The sequence below is a fragment of the Lithobates pipiens genome, unplaced genomic scaffold (genome assembly GCF_037356315.1).
Source record: "Lithobates pipiens isolate NorthernLeopardFrog02 unplaced genomic scaffold, aLitPip1_a1.2 Scaffold_22, whole genome shotgun sequence".
NCBI lineage: Eukaryota > Metazoa > Chordata > Amphibia > Anura > Ranidae > Lithobates > Lithobates pipiens.
In genome coordinates this window covers 20,866,396-20,888,174 of record NW_027507784.1, presented here as the reverse complement: position 1 = coordinate 20,888,174, position 21,779 = coordinate 20,866,396, and the positions used below count along the sequence as shown (strand labels likewise).

At 45.6% G+C, this 21,779-nt stretch overlaps 2 protein-coding genes across 2 annotated transcripts in view; one reads left to right on the top strand and one right to left on the bottom strand.

The window, feature by feature from the left end:
* LOC143923384 (uncharacterized) overlaps positions 1 to 21,779 on the bottom strand; it is a 931,140-nt gene that overhangs the window by 254,504 nt on the left and 654,857 nt on the right. The window lies entirely within an intron of this gene.
* LOC143923383 (uncharacterized) overlaps positions 1 to 21,779 on the top strand; it is a 167,922-nt gene that overhangs the window by 79,910 nt on the left and 66,233 nt on the right. The window contains exon 3 of the mRNA XM_077447005.1: positions 12,055 to 12,128. Coding sequence (XP_077303131.1) covers positions 12,055 to 12,128 — 74 coding nt within the window. The remainder of the gene's footprint in view (positions 1 to 12,054; positions 12,129 to 21,779) is intronic.

The window sequence follows — 21,779 nt, the reverse complement described above, 5'->3', positions numbered from 1 at the left end:
GGTGCAGTATTGACCTGATGGGGGGCTCAAGTAGAAAGGCAGGGATTAAAAAATCCTCCAGAGGGACTGTCAGCGTTGAGAATAGTTGGTGCGACTCAAAAAGTTGGTGTGAGCCTTGCTGGTGAGACTAGAACCACCTGGGCAGATGTGGATTGTCAGGCCCCTGCTCCAACAAGGCAAATAAGTATACAGTAGGAGCTGGTGTTTACAGAGTGAGCAGTGGGCTCATAAAACTGTAGGGGTAGCCTGTAATGTGGAGGCCAGCGTAGTGAGCCAGTGGGAGCAAGCTGGAGGTAACAGTTCTATGCAGGCTTAAAACTGTATTGCAATGTCCAGCAGCACAAGCCTCTGTAAAGGGGTGGTAGAAGGATGGCCAGGCCGATGTAATAGTTCAGTCCTTGGCCGCAATGGTAGGCTGGAATTGCCATGGAGCGCGTTCCCGGGCACAGCCGCAGGAAACACCGGGGATCACTAGGCCGGAGCCGGCCGCGGCCGAGCATCATGGAGGCCCGGAACAGCACCAGAAGGGTCCCGGGCAGGAGGGTCCCGGGCAGGAGGGTAAGTGATGGGAGGGAACCGATGGAAGCCCCTTACCTGTCTAGGCAACAACGCTCCGGATTCTTCGGGAGGCCCTGGGAAAAGAAGATGGCGGCGGCTGGAGGAGATCAATGCGGTGGATCTCGGGCGTCTGTGTGCCTTTTTTCTTTGTAATAACCGCCTGGGACACTGCAGCGGGACGATGCAATCCAGTTGGGGTGGATTAGGAGGGCGGATTGTGTGCGCTGGTATGTGGATGGCGATGGATAGCTTCATGGGTGTCAGAAGCTCTCAGCTAAGTGTCCTCTGCAATTCGCGTCAGTCCACACCCCTCATTGATGTTATTCTATACAACATATCTATATAACCTTGCTTAAGTATTCTATTTTATTTTTCTTAATAAATAAGAATATTGTAACACAGAAGTCACCTAATTAGTAAATAGAGTAAACCTGTGTGTAATTTAATCTCATTATAAATACAGCTGTTCTGTGAAGCCATCAGAGGTTTGTTAGATAACCTTAGTGAACACACCAGACAGGCCAGGGATAAAGCTGTGGAGAAGTTTAAAGCAGGGTTAGGTTATAAAAAAAATATCCCAAGCTTTGAACATCTCATGGAGAGCTGTTCAATTCATCATCCGGAAATAGAGTATGGCACAACGACAAACCTACCAAGACATGGCCGTCCACCTAAACTGACAGGTCGGGCAAGGAGAGCATTCATCAGAAAAGTAACCAAGAGGTCCATGGTAACTCTAGAGGAGCTGCAGAGATCCACAGCTCAGGTATGAGAATCTGTCCAAAGGACAACTATTAGTCGTGCTCTCCACAAATCTAGCCTTTATGGAAGAGTAGCAAGAAAAAAGACATTGTTGAAAGAAAATTATAAGAAGCCCTGTTTGTAGTTTGTGAGAATTCATGTGGGGGACACAGCAAACATGTGGAAGAACATGTGGAAGAAGGTGCTCTGGTCAGATGAGAAAAACTTTTTTGGTCTAAAAGCAAAGTGCTTTGTGTTGCCGGAAACTAACACCGCACATCACCCTGAACACACCATCCCCACAATGAAACATGGTGGTGGCAGCATCATGTTGTGGGGATGCATTTCTTCAGCAGGGACAGGGAAGCTGGTCAGAGTTGATGGGGCCAAATACAGGGAAATCTTAGAAGAAAATCTATTAGAATCTGCCAAAGACTTGAGCATGGAGTGGAGGTTCACCTTCCAGCAGGACAATGACCCTAAACATACAGCCAGAGCTACAATGGAATGGTTTAGATCAGGGGTCTCCAAACTTCCTGAACAAAGGGCCAGTTGTCTGTCCTTCAGGCTTTGAGGGGGCCAGACTGTGGTCAGTGTGAGTAGAAAATACCCCAGCGTCAATGTGGGTAAAGAATGCCCTATCATTATTAGTGGGAGAAAAATTGCCCCATTGTTTGTATTAGGGGCCCCATCGCCAAAATCATCAACCCCCCACCTCACAGATCTCTTCAACTTTGCTGCCACCTCTGGTCCTCTACCGCTTGACATGCTGCATTCAATCATCACCGCTATTCCCAAACCAGAGAAAGATCCTACCTCTACAACTAACTACAGACTCATCCCTCTCCTCAACACAGACGTAAAATTATTTGCTAAAGTCATTGCCTCTAGATTGTTAAAAATTTCTTCCCTCTCTTGTAAAACCAGACCAAGATGGCTTTATGCCGGACCGGCAAGCTCCGGACGCAACTAGAAGAGTCATTAATTTGATTCACCAGGTCACCCAAACACGAAAGCCTTCTCTGCTATTATCCCTAGATGCAGAGAAGGCATTCGACAGGGTACATTGGGGATTCGTGAGAGAGGTACTTTCCAAATTTGGCATCACAGGATGGTTACAAACGGCCATACTCTCACTTTACTCAAACCCCTCAGCTATAGTATTAACTGACGGAACATGATCTAAACCGATTGAAATTTCCAACGGCACCCGCCAAGGATGTCCCCTCTCCCCTCTCATTTTTGCTCTAATAATGGAACCCCTTGCGGCAAAGATTAAAAGGGACAATATCAGGCATCAAACATAATGGCATAGAACATAAAATAAGCCTCTTTGGTGATGATGTCGTATTAATGATCACAAACCAGACCATATCCATGCCCGCAATCCAAGACATCATCAACCAATTTAGCTCTGCCTCTTTTTACAAACTTAATTCCTCTAAATCCCTAATCCTCCCATTTAATCTAACACATAGACAACAGTCCCTCCTAGAAAGTACTCTCCCTTATTCTTGGACGAGTAAATCTCTCCCGTATCTAGGGATAAACTTAGCCCCCTCCCTGCCTCAATTCTATGATCTTAACTATCGTGCCTTCCAAAAACTACTGCCCCAACTATTAAATCAACTATGCACAACAGGCCTTTCTAAACTAGGATGAATTGCATCCTTTAAAATGCTAATCCTCCCCAAGCTACTCTACTTATTTCGTACAGTAACCTTACCTATACCCCACTCCTTTTTCGCCCCCCTTACAAAAACAACTTTCCAGATATATATGGGAAACGAAACCACCGCTCAATAAATTCTAACCAGACATCACAAAAAAGGAAGGGTAAGCCTTCCCCATATTCAAAGCTACTATTACACTTCCATCCTAGACCAGCTATACTACTGGTGGCACCCGAATCCCGATAAGGCTTGGTCAATCCTAGAATCATCGTCCTTCCAACCAAATACTCTACATGATATACTCCTTGCCACATCAGCAGGCTCCCTCCTAATCCAATGCCTAAGCCCCCATCAATCACGGCCTCCTTAACAGTCTGGAAGAAACTCACCCAGACGACAATCTCAGACCACCCGTCTCACACATTACAAATCCCTCTCAGAACATTACTGTCACAAATACAAAACTTAAACTTACGAAACTGGACTTCTCAAAAGATAACTAATATATCAGATCTCTACCACACTAACAATACTCTAAAAACCTTTACCAATCTCCAAACTGAATATGACCTCCCCCACACAGAAGCCTTTACATACACGAGGATCTCCCACTTTCTTCACCAATCTAAAATCTCTAATGCACAACCGGCCCTACTCTCAAATACCATCTCTCTCCATATAGACGGAAGAACTAAACATTACTGTCACCCCTGACATGTGGACACGTGCCTTTAGACACACCTTCACAGCTTCCCATTGCTCTAATCACTGGGAATCATACCAAAAAACAATTCACCAACGCTAGCTCACACCCTACTGTCTCTCTAAATTCTTCCCGGGACAGCCTCCTACTTGCTGGAGGTCTTGTGGAAGTACTGGTACAATAGCACACATTTTATGGTTTTGAAGATCCCTAAGCTCATTCTGGAAACAAATATTTGCCTTAATCTCCACAATATCACAGGTCCCAAAAACCCCTAATCCCTTATTGGCATTGCTACACCTTGGAGTAGAAAAATTCCCGCCCAAAACACGAGTAATGATAGTCCATCTATTACTTGCGGCAAAAATGAACATCACTAAACTCTGGAAAACCACTGTTTTCCCATCTATTGCACACACGCTTACTGACCTAAACCTTCAATGTGAAATGGAAAGACTAATTATTCAGAAAAATTTAAGAATGGAAAAGTTTTTATATGACTGGCATATCTGGCTCGCACATCCAAAATGTACTATAACCACATGATGTTCTCTCCATATTGCAGCTCTCTCTCTTTATGTTTCCTCTTTATCCTCCTATATACCCATCCCCTATGGTGTAGCTAATCTCCTACTTTGCCTACTCCCCCCTACTCCCCCCCCCCCTCTGGAGCTATTGCATTGTTAAGTTACTATCAGGGGCGGACTGACAACTCATGGGGCCCCCGGGCAATAGGATATTATGGGGCCCCCAGGCAATTAGAGATTATGGGGCCACACAGTAGACACAAACACACACACAGTATACAATCACACAGTATACACAGACATGTTTCTCTTGGCTGAGTAGGTACTGGAGAGGTGGGGCAGCTATAATCTCAGGATTTTTAGACCAAAATGATGTCGGTAAGGGACATTTCAGAGACAGATGTAAAAAAGAAAGCACAAATTTTACATACTGTCCCTGGTTTTACTGAGGCTGGTAACCCTGATGGGGCCCCCTAGTGGCATGGGGCCCTCGGGCAGGACCCGAGTGGCCCAATGGTCAGTCCGCCCCTGGTTACTATGTTAAATAATTAAGCATGATCCACCACAAGTTAGTCCGGATTGTGGGACTATCTCTGCATTACTTAACTCTACTCTGTATGCTTTGCTCTCCCTTGCTCCAGTCGGAACATCCGGCATGCTGTTACAAATGTATATCTTGTTCACTTTACTGGAAATGAATAAAGAAATATTGAACATTAAAAAAAGAAAAATAGGGCCCCATCATTGGCATCATTGGGAGAAATAGTGCCCCTTGTTGGTATCAGGGCAAGGAATTGTGCCTCATCATTGGTGTCAATGGGAATAGGGCCCTGCAGTTGATGTCAGTGGTATGAATAATGCCCTATCATTGGTGTAGAAGAAATAGTGCCTTGTTTCAGTGGGGGGGGGGGGGGATAGGGTCTCAAGGGCCTAATAAAGGCAAGCAAAGGGCCACATCCAGCCCCCGGTCCGCAGTCCCCTGGTTTAGATAAAAGCATATTCATGTGTTAGAATGGCCCAGTCACAGTCCAGACCTAAATCCACTTCAGAATCTGTGACAAGACTTGAAAATTGCTGTTCACAGACGCTCTCCATCCAATCTGACAGAGCTTGAGATATTTTGCAAAGAAGAAGAATGGGCAGAAATGTCCTCTCTAGATGTGCAAAGCTGGTAGAGAAATCTTTAAAAAGACTTGTAATTGCAGTGAAAAGGCGGTTCTACAAAGTATTGACTCCGGGGGGCACCATACAAATGCCCCCCACACTTTTCCTATATTTATTTGTAAAACATTTTTAAAACCATTTATCATTTTTCTTCCACTTCACAATTATGTGCCACTTTGTGTTGGTCTATCACATAAAATCCCAATAAAATATATTTACATTTTTGGTTGTAACATGACAAAATGTGGAAAATGTCAAGGGGTATGAATACTTTTTCAAGGCACTGTATCTACTTTTACATGAGTGGGCTACTAATAAATTTGATGTTTTTAATTGCTGCACTATGAGGCTTTTTATTTCTATATTTCATCTGAGCTAAATATCTACCTGAGAACGGTGAAGCATTATTTATTTATTTAGGTTGCCTGGAGATTGTTTATACAGATTGCCATTTGACCACTCCTGGGAGTAAAGCCCCATGCACACGAGATGCCGGTGCAAACTCTGCTGAACACAATTTTAAAAGCTGAAACTGGCGTTTAGAAACACCCATTTTGCCGTGATTGCATGACATGTTTAGCGGCGGTTTACAGTGTTTTACCGCATTTGCGTCTAGAAGCGTTTAGTTAAGATAACATCATAAGACCCCCCCAGCTCAAAAATCAGTATTATTAACTATTTCAACCATTTTGTGAGACCAGAGTGAGTAGCAGCAGCTGTGAGAGCAGCAGTATATTTAGCGTGTCACTTGCCACGTCACCTTCCACAAGTTGGGGATTTTCCACTTGCCACATCACCTGCCACGTCACCTGCCATGTCACCTGCCACAAGTTGTGGATTTTCCACTTGCCACATCACCTGCCATGTCACCTGACACATCACTTGCCACGTCACCTGACACATCACTTGCCATGTCACCTGACACAAGTTGTGGATTGTCCACTTGCCACGTCACTTGCCACGTCACTTTCCATGTCACCTGCCACAAGTTGTGGATTGTCCATGTGTCATGTCACCTGCCACGTGACTTGCCACATCACCTGCCATGTCACTTGCCACAAGTTGTGGATTGTCCACTTGCAATGTCACCTGCCATGTCACTTTCCACAAGTTGTGGATTGTCCACCTGCCACGTCACTTGCCACGTCACCTGACACATCACTTGCCATGTCACCTGACACAAGTTGTGGATTGTCCACTTACCACGTCACTTGCCACGTCACTTGCCATGTCACCTGCCACAAGTTGTGGATTGTCCATGTGTCATGTCACCTGCCACGTGACTTGCCACATCACCTGCCATGTCACTTGCCACAAGTTGTGGATTGTCCACTTGCAATGTCACCTGCCATGTCACTTTCCACAAGTTGTGGATTGTCCACCTGCCACGTCACTTGCCACATCACCTGCCACGTCACTTGCCACATAACCTGCCACGTCACCTGCTTCAAGTTGTGGATTGTGCACTTGCCACGTCACTTGCCACCTGCCATGTCACTTGCCACGAGTTGTGGATTGTCCACTTGCAATTGCAATTGTTTTAAATATTTTTCATGGTTTTTCATCATTTGCCATCATTTTTGAGATTTCTAATGTAAAAAAATAGGGTATCTTTAAAAACGCTTATAAACTGGTACCACGTTTTTCCGTGTTTTGACATGTTTTGCGTCTGAAACGTGGAAAACGTTTGCGTCTGAACCCATTTTTTTGCTTCTGGAGAAACAAGATTAAAACACAACTGCATAGAAACAGCAAAAAACGAGACGGTGTACACGGACACATAGGATAACGTTGGATGAGTTCAGGGGCAGTTGAAAAAAGTGTCCAACTGCCTCTGAATGTGCGTTTAACAGCGTCTCGTGTGCATGAGGCCTTAAATCAATTTGGTAATAAGCTTGTGTGGCTTGTCCTTGGTTTATTGGTGAATTCTGGGTGATTTCCTCTTCCATGGAAGATTCTGTTTTATCCAAATTAATCTTTATAAGTTTTCATGTCTTTAGCACTGAATTTAACACAGATTCATACTGTATATAGAGACTTTTGAAGGACTGTTATATATGTTTTGCCACTTACATTTTGTGTTTTTTCATTTTATTTTAAATGCCATATTTGAGTTTAAAATGATTTAGCACTGCACTTCTATATGTATGAATCCAAGACTCTGACCTCTCCTTTGGATCTCACATCCAAACATTGGCTAAATCTTGCCACCTTAATCCCTGAAACATTCCCAGAACTCGCCCCTTTTTTACTAACGGCACAACAGAACAACTTATTCACTCTCTGGTTATCTCCTGTCTTTTTTCTTATTGGCCTTACACAGGCTATCCCCCCTTCAGTCTACATGAATGCCTGACACCTTACTAACCAATCTGTGGCTGCCACCCTTCTCTGCCAATTCCTCCACAGCCTTCCACTCGCCCAACAACTCTGCCCCAACTACAGCACCAACCTATCTTTATATACCACCCAAATCAACCTCTCAGCTACTTCAAAGACCTCCTGCTCTCTAGCTCTCTTGTCTCCTCCTCCCATGTCCACCTCCAGGACTTCTCCAGAGTCTCTCCTATCCTCTGGAACCCTCTACACCAGTATGTTCAGTTATCCCCCACCCTGCCTGCCTTTAGGATATCTCTGAGAACCAATCTGCTCAGAAAAGCCTGTCCCACATCCACCTAAAAACTGTACTTTGACCATCTCCATCAGCCCATCCCTCCCAGCTATTACCTTGCATACCACTTTCTCCTCCCTTTTAGATTGTAAGCTTCACAAGCAGGCAGGGCTGGACTGGGAATAAAAACCAACCTTGGAAAAAAATCATACCAGCCCCATAGCATTATTATACCAGCCCAACAGCATAATGTCATTATTTTCTTGTGCATGAAAGGGAAAACCATACATTTTAAAGTGCATTTGAAGAGTGTGTTATATATACAGAAGACAGATATGAAAGTACATAGGATTTATATATATAAAATCAGTACCCCCTTACATTGTTGTATTCACTCCCCCCTTACATCAGTGACCCCCCTCAGACTGTCCTGGCGGTGCTGTCACTGACGTCCTCTCAGGTGTACCGTGCAGGGATCAGTCAGTTGGCTCCAGCTTGGTGGCTCTTGTTTTCCTATAGTCTCCTCTCCACAGTCCACACACATCTGACTTCTCCTATGATGCCCATCCCGGCAGAGCTCCCTCTCTTGACTCCTCTCCAGACTCCCTCAGAGACTGAAGACATGATATAAGACAGGAGATGGTTAGAGACTGCAGACATGATACAAGAGATGGTCAGAGACTGCAGACATGATACAAAAGATGGTCAGAGATTGCAGACATGATACAAAAGATGGTCAGAGATTGCAGACATGATACAAAAGATGGTCAGAGATTACAGACATGATACAGGAGATGGTCAGAGAATGCAGACATGATACAAGAGATGTTAGAGAATGCAGAACATGATAAAAGAGATGGTTAAAGAATACAGACATGATACATGAGATGGTCAGAGACTGCAGACATGATACAAGAGATGGTTAGAGACTGCAGACATGGTACAAGACATGGTTAGAGAATGCAGACATGATACAGGAGATGATCAGAGACGGCAGACATGGTAAAAGAGATGGGCAGAGGCTGCAAACATGGTACAAGAGATGGTCAGAAACTGCAGACATGGTACAAGATTTGGTCAGAGACTGCAGATATGGTTAGAGACTGCAGACATGATACAAGAGATGCTAAGACAATGCAGAGATGATACAAGAGATGGTCAGAGAATGCCGACATGATAGAAGAGATGGTCAGAGACTGCAGACATGATACAAGAGATGCTGAGAGACTGCAGAAATGATACAGGAGATGGTCAGAGACTGCAGACATGATACAAGAGATGCTCAGAGACTGCAGACCTGATACAAGAGATGGTCAGACAATGCAGACATGGTACAAGAGTTGGTCAGAGACTGCAGACATAGTACAAGACATGGTTAGAGAATGCAGACATGGTACAAGACATGGTTAGAGAATGCAGACATGATACAGGAGATGGTCAGAGGCTGCAGACATGATACAAGAGATGGTCAGAGAATGCAGACATGGTACAAGACATGGTTAGAGAATGCAGACATGATACAGGAGATGGTCAGAGACTGCAGACATGGTACAAGAGATGGGCAGAGACTGCAGACATGGTACAAGAGATGGTCAGAGACTGCAGACATGGTACAAGATTTGGTCAGAGACTGCAGATATGGTACATGAGATGGTTAGAGACTGCAGACATGATACAAGAGATGCTCAGACAATGCAGAGATGATACAAGAGATGGTCAGAGAATGCCGACATGATAGAAGAGATGGTCAGAGACTGCAGACATGGTGCAAGAGATGGTCAGAGACTGCAGATATGGTACAAGAGATGGTTAGAGACTGCAGAGATGATACAAGAGATGGTCAGACAATGCAGACATGGTAAAAGAGATGGCCAGAGAATGCAGACATGATAGAAGAGATGTTCAGAGACTGCAGACATGATACAAGAGATGCGGAGAGACTGCAGAAAAGATACAGAAGATGGTCAGAGACTGCAGGCATGATACAAGAGATGCTCAGAGATGGCAGACATGATACAAGAGATGGTCAGACAATGCAGAAATGGTACAAGAGATGGTCAGAAACTGCAGACATGGTACAAGAGATGGTCAGAGACTGCAAATATGGTACAATGAATGCAACATCACTGTGCCCATGAATTCAACATCACTGTGCCCATGAATGCAGCCTCATTGTGCCCATGAATGCCACCTTACTATGCCTGTGAGTGCCCATGAATTCATCCTCATTGTGCCCCTGAATGTAGCCTCACTGTGCCCATGAATGCAGCCTCACTGTCCATCAATGCAGCTTTACTGTACCCGAGAATGCAGCCCACTGTGCTCATGAATGCAGTTGCACTGTGCCCTCAAATGCAGCCTCACTGTCCATCAAATGCAGCATTATTGTCCATCAAATGCAGCATTACTGTGCCCGTGAATGCAGCCTCACCGTGCCCATGATTGCAGCCTCACTGTCCATTACATGCTGCTTTACTGTGCCCATCAATGCAGCCTCACTGTGCCCATCAATGCAGCCTCACTGTGCCCATCAAATGCAGCTTTACTGTGCCCATGAATGCAGCCTCACTGTACCCATGAATGCAGCCTCACTGTGCCCCATCAATACATACTCACCATGGCATTGCCTGGATCACACACATCGCTCCCCTCCCTCGCTCTCTCTCGCCTATGTGTCACACACAGCGGGCTTCTCCCGTGGTGTATGTCATGGAGCTGGCTGGGTCTGTATTCGGCTGTGCTGTAGCAAAGTCTCGCCCCCCTAGACTGGCTCTTGTGATAGATGGAACACTGGATTAAATCGCCTATCACACTAGCCGGTCTCTGGGGGGTGGGACCTTACTAGAGCACAGCTGAACACAGACCCAGCCAGCTCCATGATACACACCGAGGGAGATGCCTGCTGTGTGACACATAGGAGAGAGAGAGCGAGGGAGAGGAGCACTGCAGTCAGCCACAGCTCAAAGTGGCCCCAGGGCAGGTGTCCTATCGGTAAGTTTCCCGGTAACCCAGTAGGCCAGTTGTGCTCTGCAAGCAGGGCACCTCCTAATGCCTAGTACACACAATCAGAAAATCGGCTGAAAAATACTGCTTTTGAAGCAATCATATGATAATCTGATAGTTATTACACAGCTTTCAAGAGCTGATCACGACAATTCATCCGAATTTATCCGAAGGAACAAACATGAAAACAAAAATTGTATGATACCAAAACAAACGATTTTTGTTTAAGTACAGCAAGTTCAGTACAGCATTCACAAAAAATCAAAAAGACCAAGATCACGTATGTTCAGAAACCAAAGAATACATTACAAAACAACAAATTGCATAATTTCCAAAGTTGTATTCTGTCGTACGAGAATTTTGTAACTTTCATAACCTCTCAAACCTTCTTCATTTTGGATATGAGAAGAGACTAGCATGCAAAAAAACAAACGATTATTCATCTGATATTCTCATCACAAGTATGAATGAGGCTTAAAGTGGTTGTAAACCCTTACAAACCACTTTGACCTACATGTAAGCCTAGATTAAGGCTTACCTGTAGGTCCAAGAAATATTTACAAAAAGACAGCCACCGCTGTCTACGGCGCATGCGCTGTAGACAGCGGTGCGCAGGCACACTGGGCAGCCCGCAGATCGTGGCGATATGCCGCGAGTGTTGGCTCCCGTGCGCATGCGTGGGAGTGACATCATCGCTGCTCTGGTGAATCACAGCGGCGGATCAGTGAGACACGGAAGTCACTCCGGGATCCATGGCAGCGGCAGACATGAAGACGGAGAACCGCTTTGGGGGCTTCGTTCTCGGGTAAGTTATTCATAATGAGCTAGTATGCTATGCATACTAGCTCATTATGCCTTTGCCTTGCAGGTTGCTTTTTTTTTTTTCCCCCATGGGTTTACAACCACTTTAATCCTCTTGTATTGTAATTGTACTGTTCCTCCTTATAATGTAAAGCACTACACAAACTGCTGGCGCTATAGAAATCCTGTATAATAACAATAATAATAATAATTACAATGTAGCTTTATGTTGTAATGTACATTTCTGATTTATACAATATGCATTCTGTTTAGCTCTGAAACCCGGATGTCTGACGAAGTATTCTCTGAACTGAAAGAGATCCTTGAGAAGGCCAATGAAATAACAGGTACAGCATTCATTTGAAAATGGGTTTAGTAATTTTTAACCATGCTCATAATACATATTATTTATTTATCATTTATTTAAAGCGGTGTTCAGCCCCCCCCCCCCACCCCTCCAAAAACTTAAAGTCAGCAGTTACACATACTGGAGCAGCTGAATTTTAATATTAAGACACTTACCTATCCTGGAGTCCAGCCCATTTTCCAATGGCTGTCGGGTGCTATTGCCGGAACTGGCGGTAAGGGAACACGGCAGTGCAGCCTTGTGGCTTCACAACTGGTCCCTACAGCGCATGCGTGAAGTGCACTGCACTCTCTTACTGACCTGGCAGCAGGGGAAGGAGGAGGAGGGGGGCGGGGCCTCTGACGGACCTCGCCATGGGTAAGTCCGACAGAAGTGGGGACAGAGTACCTGTCAAAAACAGGTACCCCCCCCCCCCCAATGTGGCAAATGTCACCAGAGGCGGGGGGAGACAGATAGGCGGAATTTCCACTTTTGGGTGGAACTCCACATTAAGCTTTTCTCTAGACTTGCCAATCTCATGATATACTTCTGGAGTAAAAATGTAATAAGATGTTATTATTTATAGTATTAGGGTTTGAACAGATTTAGCCGTTGTGATACATAACCTCTTTATAAATAAAACCAAGTTTCCTAAACAAACAGAAATATTGCTTTTTCATAAACAGAGGTGCAACTTTAAAATATAAAAAAAACATAAAAGCATCGCACATATTACCTGAATATATTATCAACATTAAATATTAAGAAAATAAATAAAATAAGAAAAGCCTTTTTTCTTTTTTTTCTTTCAGCAGCTTAGTAGATACCTCCCACTTATTCATATGTGGTAGTGCAGTGTTCATTTGGACATCAAATTTCATAGACTTTTGACTAAATGCCATTTTTGTTTCAGTCATATTTTAGCCATCTGAACTGTTCTAGTTTTAGTCATATTTTAGTCAACTAAAATAGTGTTAATTACATCAAAAATATTTTAGTTGTGGAAATTAACTAAGGTGCTAGGGTGCACAGGGTCAATTTACCAGTTGAAGAGAGGACTGCCCATATTAAGGTCAGCTGCGGGAGGGGCTAAGGAGTTTGAGGAATGGGAGCAAGATACCCCAGAACTGCTAAGATTAAGAGCCCTTTCACACTGGGGCCGATGTGCGTTAGCGGTAAATTACCGCTCATTTTAGCAGCGCTTTACCACTGTTTTTAGTGGCACTTTTTGGCCAGTAGCGGGGTGTTTTTAACCCCTGCTATCGGGCGAAGAAGGAGTTGAAAGTGCCAGTGTTGCGTCACTTCCGAAGCACTTTTCAGGCACTTTGGAAGCGCTGGCCATTCACTCCAATGGGCAGGGCATTTTGGGAGTAGTGTATACACCGCTCCCAAACGCCACAAAGATGCTTCTTGCAGAACTTTTCCTAACGTCCCGCAAGCACACCGCCCCAGTGTAAAATGTCACATTGAAATGAATGGGAGGCTTTCCGGGTGCTATTTCTAGCCCTAAAACACCTGGAAAACCACCTCAGTGTGAAAGGGGTCTTAATCTTCTGCATATCTGAACTAAAGGGCCCTTTGCAAGAATTAAGTCCCACGCGAGGTTGTACAAAACATGTGAGGAATAGCTGTAGTCGCCCTATCTTTCCTTACCTTCTTCTGTGGGCCCTACAGTGGGGGGCTTAAGGCTTTGGAGGTCTGGACAGAGTCCTCTAATGTGAGTAGTAGTGGAAGTCTGGGAAGGAGTGTGCCATCTGAGAGCGTGCCCAGCTTAGCAGTTCTATAGAAGGGACAATGAGAGAGTTAGGTATACTAATGAAGAAACCTTGACCCCCTTAACCCTCAGGTCCTGTGACAAGGTGATGGAAGACAATACTGTGGACTTAGTATACGTAGGGTGGTGGTTCCCACTCCATGGTGCTCTCAAGGAGAGGAATTGAGGTGTAGAGGGAAGGTGGCACAAAATATGTGCACTCCACACTAAAATGACAGCTACAGAATGTCTACCCTTGAATGTGGCATTACGCGCCAAAGATTCTGCTAGTATGTCCCTGTGATTTGTCACAGAAGTTACAGTAAAATTATTCTCAAATATTAAGGCCTTAGACCAGGTATGTCGTGAGCGTATCTCAGGCCAGGAGTATGACACAATATGGTGGAGGGTTCTTACAAAAGGTGGGCAGCTGTCCTGTCCTAGAAGAAGCAGGGTGGGGACCAGGGATGGCCCGTTCATTAAGGGCACATGGGCACCGTCCCCCCTATTCATGGCCGCCCCCCCCCCATCCATGCGCCTGGCCCCTTTAGGATGCCAGATGCATGGATTCCAATGGGGGTTGTTTTTATTTTTTGTAGCACTTGATTAGAGCCAGAGGCAATAATAGGCTTCAAAATAGGGTGGGCTTGGGGCGAAGAGTATATAAACGGAGCTCATCCTTACTCAATAGTGCTTTCATTTTAGGAGTACAGCTTCCACGACTTGGGTCCTCTTTATGAAGGTCCTTCACACTTGCAGTCTTTCTTTCCTGACACAGCATGACAGTATATACGTATAGGTAGGCTCTGCCCCCTGCCCTATCTCAGGACCGGTTATACTATAAGAGTAGGTCTCCTCCCTGCCTGCAGAATTCTGTTTTTTTTTCCTCACTGCTACAGCCGGTTATGCTACTGCTGAAAGCAGAATTTTTATTGTTCCCTCACTTTTGCCGGATGCTTCTGGCCAAACCACACAGGTTCAAGCTTCTCCTGTGTTGAAGCTCCCCACTGTACAGACAGACATGAATACCTATATGGGGGAGACCTCCCCCCCTCAGGATCCAGGAAGAAAAGGGGGTGAGGGCATCTGGTCTCTAGGGATTGATCCTTTATCATGATGCCATGGATGGACATTCATTGGACTTTCTGTTTGGACTTGAAGCATACAGGTGGTAAGGCACCACATGGTGCACAAATCCATATTATTCAGGTACTGCTGCAAGTATTTGGTTAAGCTTACATTCCTGATGCACTAATCACAAGCAGTGAGACATTGGCCGATCTCTGCAGCTGCGCATCGGGGCAATGTCTCACTGCCTGTTATTAGCTCAGCGTTGCGCCGATTTCCTGGCGGGCTCTGCACGTGGACCAATGCGAAAACAACACCAGAGCTCATCCTTAGTGGTAAGGCACCACATGGTGCACAAATTCATATTATTCAGTTACTGCTGCAGGTATTTGGTTAAGCTTGCATTTCTGAAAGGTTGTGTTTGTGTCTGCAAAACTGCTAATGCTGATAGCAAATGTGCTGTGCTGGGCCGAAGCCCTTCCTATTAAATGAACAAACCTGCCCCTACAGTCTTGACTTATTTTCTGCAGGTATGCTTTTAGTTTGCATGTCTAAAAAGCATATGTAGCGGCGGCTCCTGAAGAGCACGCACTATGTGTTTTTCAAAATTAAACTTTGCCTAAACTGCTTTGGTTTGGGTTTATTTGTCTAAATTTGACTTCTGTATCAGTCTGACTGGACTGTGAGATGTTCAGTCTGGCCATAGGGGGCACTGTCTCTTGTGGCAGGCATGGAACTATGGTCTGGTCAGGTGCTTAAGTTACTCTCTTTCAGAGGCAGGTCAGTGGGAGTGGCCCTCTCGCTGTGCCCTCTGGGAGAGGATATTTAAGATGCGGGCGTCACGTGGTTCGGGGTTCCGGTCCAGTATGATGTGCTGATTACATGGTCCTGGTCCTCCTGACCAGCCCCCAGGAAGGCTATGGCCTGGGGTGTGAATCCACCTGACTTTGATGCCTCGGGGCTGGCTAGCCCAAGGCAGAGAAACTAAAGGAGGATTCTGAGGTGGTTGGGTGCCGTCTCCGGTTCGGGAGAGACCCAGTGTACTTCAAGCATTCCAGGGCAAGTACGGGTTGGTTTTTTTAACAAGAGCCTGGAAGGGCTGAAGTAACCGAGAGAATCCGGTCTTGTGGATATCGCCAAGCAGGCTGAAAGATCCAGGTATCCTACAAGTGTTCTACAGCTTGGTTTCCCTACATGTTCCGCAACAACGACTGTGACAAAGACTTTGTTCCTGAGGAAGCACCTTGTTGGCTGCTAGGCCTTGTGAGAGAGGGACTGTCCAACCTGAGTGTTTATCCAGCTGTGATTGGCTGTTCTCTGGATGCAGTCAAAGCAAGCAAGTTCTTTAACGTTTATGGACTTTGACATTGAGAGTACCTGAACTTCCTTTTCCAACCGTTTGATCCCAAGCTGAAAGACTGTTCAATTGTCTGAGTTTGCAAATAAAATCCATTAAAGAGGATATATTGTCAGTCGCAAGTTACTGGGCCATCTACCACGGGACATCCCCTAGACGTGCAACAAGGAGAGCGGAAGGTAACGATAAGCTCAAAAATAACCAGCAGCTCCTTCGGGGGTTAGTGCTACACATATATCACACATGCAAATCTTACTGGCTGTCCTTAGTGCCACTCCTGTTACTAAGGATGAGCTCAGGCGTGTTCACATGGTCCACGGGCAGACCCCACCAGGAAGTCGACGCAGCGCTGTGCTAATCACAGGCAGTGAGACATTGCCCCGGTGTGCGGCTGACTGGTAGATCAAGAGATTTCTACAGTAATCATAGTGGTCTGGTGGTAACTGGTGTGTCGGCCAAAATGCAAAACAAAGTTGCAGGTCAGAGGCAGAGACAGCCTACAGTCACTAATGGTTCCATGCCAAGCCTAATCAAACAACTGTGTTTATTTAAAGGAAAACTTTACCTCAGAGCTTGGTTGGGGGTAGGGATGAGCCGAACACCCTCCGGTTCGGTTCGCACCAGAACCTTTGAAAAGACCGAAAATTTGTACGAACTTTACAACCCCATTAAAGTCTATGGGACTTGAACGTTGGAAATCAAAAGTGCTAATTTTAAAGGCTAATATGCAAGGTATTGTCCTAAAAAGGGTTTGGGGACTCGGCTCCTGCCCCAGGGGACATGGATCAATGGAAATGTTTTTTTTTTTAAACGGCCAATTTTTCGGGAGCACTGATTTTAATGATGCTTAAAGTGAAAAAAATTTAAATATTTCTTTAAATATGGTGCCTGGGGGGTGTCTATAGTATGTTTGTGAAGTGGCACGTGTTTCCCGTGTTTAGAACAGTCCCTGCACAAAATCAAATTTAACGGAAAAAAAGTCATTTAAAACTGCTTGCGGTTTTAATGAAATGTCTGGTTCCGGCAATATGGATGAAAATCATTGAGAAAAATGGCATGGGTAGCCCCCCCTGCCCGTTACCAGCCCCTTTGGGTCTTGTATGGATATTAAGGGGAGCCCCGTACCCAAATTAAAAAAAGGAAAGGTGTGGGGGCCCCAGGCCCTATATACTCAGAACAGCAGTATACAGGCGGTGCAAACAAGACAGGGACTGTGTAAGTTTGTTGTATTAAGTAGAATCTGTTTGTAATTTTGAACTGGTACATTTTCAAAGTGTAGCTCCAGTCAAAAAATATATTTTTAAGCTTTTTGGAAAACATAGGGAAGGGTTATCTACCCATATAATTTTTTTGGCCGTCCATCTTTTTTCATCTCACTTCCTGTTGTCTCCTTCCGTTTGCAAGTAGGAGATGTTTGCAAGTTGGATGTTTGAAAGTAAGGGCCTGCCCTATATGCTCTGCAGAAATGGGGGCCTAAGGTGTTGGTGTTGCCACAACACTGTAAGCCCTCAAAGTGACTCTTTGTGGGCGCTGGAGCACCCTGCTGTGAATTATTATATCAAGAATTATAATTACATGCCATTGTTGAACAGAGGTAGAAAAATTGGGCTTTTGGTGGTTGTGGTGGTGGTGCTGGTTGTCAGGGCTTCTCTCTCCACAGTTACCAGCTGTTCCCAATGATGCTCGTCTGACCTGCCTATTTAAATCCTTCCAGCTCACTTCTCCTCTGCCTTCGCGTTGGTCACATCACAAGGAACCATCTCCTGCAGTTTTTTTCAAGACTGGCTTGCTGACATCCCTCCTGGCTCCTTACCCTGCTTGCAGTTGCTCTCCTTGGATCCCTGACTTCAGGCCTGGCTGACTACCCGATCTGGTTAATGAACTTTGGACTGGCTGACTACACGATCTGGTTAATGAACTTTGGACTGGCTGGCTACCCGATCTGGTTACCGGATTCTGGCTATGCTTGACTACGCTTTTTCTATATACCTTTTTATTTTTATTAATAAACAAGTGTGATTTGATTGTACTTCTGTCTCAGTCTGATTCATGGTTTCTGACAGTACGCGAAGGCCATGAATTCAGAAGATACAGTCAATCCACTTGTTTTGTAATATTTTTTTCCAGATTGGATGAGCAAGATCACCGCATGGATCAGTTTGCCTTGGCGTTACAAACGCTCCTGAATTGCACGGCTCACCTTGAATCCCCCTCGGTGGCTGCTCCGGTACAACATGAGTTGCAGGCCGTCTCTGCTGCTGCGCCAGTCTCTGTGCAGGCACCCGCCTCAAGTATTACCTCTATAAGAGGTATGTCTGGTTCTGCTCTGCTTCCCCAGTGATTTGGGGGTGATCGAGTTCAATGCAGAGGGTTTCTCAATCAGGTTGAGATATACTTTGAAATGCTGCCCCAGGCGTTTCCCACGGACAGAAGCAAAGTAGGTTTCGTGATATCTTTGCTTTCTGAGAGAGCCTTAGCCTGGGCTAACCCTCAATGGGAGACGCAAAAACCTGTTGTCTTGAGTTACCCTCAGTTTGTGGCCACCTGTAAAGGGGTTTTTGACGTTTCCGCATGCTCCGCTTCTGCTGCCAAGTGCCTCATGTCCATCAAACAGAGTACGAGAACTGTTGCCGACTACATTATTGAATTCCGTACTCTGGCAGCAGAGGTTGCTTGGAACAATGAGACCCTCGTGGCTGCTTTTTCTCATGGTCTCTCGGATTCCATCAAGGATGAGATAGCAGCCCGAGATATACCCACTGAGCTGGAGAGATTGATCTCGTTTGCCATCCTCATTGACTCTAGACTCAGAGAAAAACTTTCTCTTAAGGAGCGCTTGTGGAAGCCTCCTGTACGTTTGCCTCCAAGCTTTGTAGTCCCACCCATGCCTCCCTCATCTCCAATGCCTCCTGGTACCGAGTTGGTCAGTGAAGTTGAACCCATGCACCTGGGCTTCACGCGTCTCTCTGCGGATGAGAGAGCCTTTAGGAGGAGGGAGAGATTGTGCCTTTATTGTGGCCAGGAAGGTCACTTTTTGAAGTCTTGTCCTACTGGCAATAGCCCAGGAATGTAACCTGTTCACAAAGGAACTCGCACTTCTCCAGTTTCTAATAGAGATTGCTCTCTCTTAGTTTCTGAAGCACACGACAGACATCTGTGTGGTGGCTCTCCAGGGACTTGGAAAATATGAGGATATCATCGAGATAAACCACCACACACAATTGCAACAAATCTTGGAGGACATCGTTAATAAATTCCTGGAAAACTGCCAGGGCGTTACAAAGGCCAAAAGGCATTACCAGGTATTCGTAATGGCCTGTTCTGGTATTAAATGCAGTTTTCCACTCGTCACCCTCCTTAATGCGCACAAGATTGTATGCCCCTCTCAAGTCAAGCTTTGTGAAAACCACTGTCATTGTCATTTCCACTGCTGGTTTTTCGATGGACCCAGATAAACTTTCGGCAGTCCTACAGTGGCCCCGACCCATGGGTTTACGTCCTCTTCAGTGTTTCCTGGGCTTTGCTAACTACTATCAGAAGTTTATACGTAACTTCTCGCCTCTGGTCAAGCCTCTGACTGATATGACCAGAAAGCACGGTGACCCACAGAGTTGGTCTCCGGAGTCCATTAAGGCCTTTGAGACTCTCAAGGCTGCCTTTGTTTCTGCTCCTGTGTTGGCACATCCTGATCCTATGTTGCCTTTTATCCTAGAAGTTGATGCTTCTGAGACTGGAATTGGCGCCCTTCTGTCTCAACGTCCTAACTCTGAGAGCACTATGCATCTGTGTGGCTACTTTTCCAAGAAATTGTCACCTGCTGAGTGCAATTATGAGATTGGTGACAGAGAGCTGTTGGTGATCATTTTAGCCCTGAAAGAATGGAGACATCTCCTTGAAGTTACCACTGTGCCGTTCTTATTCTTACTGACCATATAAGAATCTTACATTTTTGTCTGAGGCTAAGCAACTCTCTCCCAGAAGGGCACGATGGTCTCTTTTCTTGTAGAGCTTTAATTACATTGTCTCATTCTTAGTACTAAGAATGTAAGGGCTGATGCCTTGTTACGACAATTTTCCTCTACTTCCAAGTCGGAGTCCGTTCCGGTTCCTATGATTCCTCCTGATTGTATCTTGGCTACGGTGCGCACCAGTCTTACTTCTCCTTTGGGTGACAAAATTCTTGCTGCTCAGGTCCATGCTCCTCCTGATAAACCTTGTGACCGCTGCTTTGTCCCAGAGAGTCTCCGTACTGCAGTGCTCCAGACTTACCATTCTCCCAAGGCAGCTGGCCATCCTGGGAAGAATCAACTCATTTGGGCCATCTCCCAACAATTCTGGTGGCCTAGTCTATGGGCTGATGTTACTGCCTTCGTAGCTGCCTGTCCCCTGTGTGCTCAGAGTAAGACTCCACGACACCTTCCATTGGGCCTTCTACAACCCATACCCAATGAAGAGAGGTCCTGGACTCACCTGTCTATGGATTTCATTGTGGAATTGCCCAACTCCCAAGGCAACACTGTTATCCTTATGGTGGTTGACCAGTTCTCAAAGATGTGTCATTGTATTCCACTTAAGAAGTTGCCTACCTCTAAGGAACTGGCTTCCATTTTTGCTCGGGAGATCTTTCTCTTACATGGGCTACCCAAGGTGATTGTCTCGGACAGGGGCAGTCACTTTGTCTCCCGGTTCTGTGCACAGTTGGGAATCCAGCTTGCGTTCTCTTCTGCGTATCACCTGCAGTCTAATGGGGTCGCAGAACGAGCCAATCAGTCCTTGGAGCAATTCCTACATTGCTATATTTCTGACCATCATAACAACTGGTCTGACCTATTACCTTGGGCACAGTTTGCTCACAACAGTGCCTTGAATTCTGCCTCCCGATTGTCTCCATTTATGGCAAATTATGGTTTCCAACCTTCCATGTTGTCTGACTCGTTTGTTCCACAGAGTATTCCTGCATTCGAGGAGCATCTCCGTGGTCTTCGTTCCACTTGGGTACAAGTCCAGGAGGCTTTGTGTCATGCTAATGATAGGTACAGACTCCATGCTGACCACAGACGCCTGCCTGCGCCTTCCTACGAGGTTGGAGAAAGGGTCTGGCTGTCATCTCACAACCTCCGGCTTCGTGTTCCCTCACTGAAGTTTGCACCTCGGTTTATTGGGCCTTTCCGTATCCTTCGCAGGATTAACCCAGTAGCTTACGTGTTGGACCTTCCTCCCAAATGTGTTTCATGTCTTCTTATTGAAACCGTTGGTCTGTAACCGATTTACCACCTCGGTGCGACGTCCTCACCCTATTCAGCTTGAGAACCATGAGGAGTATGAGGTACAATCCATTGTTGACTCCCATAGGTTCCGTGGGCGCATACAGTACCTGGTGCATTGGAAGGGGTATGGTCCGGAGGAACACTCCTGGGTTTCATCCTCTGACGTACATGCCCCTGTCCTCCTCCACGAGTTATATAGACGGTTTC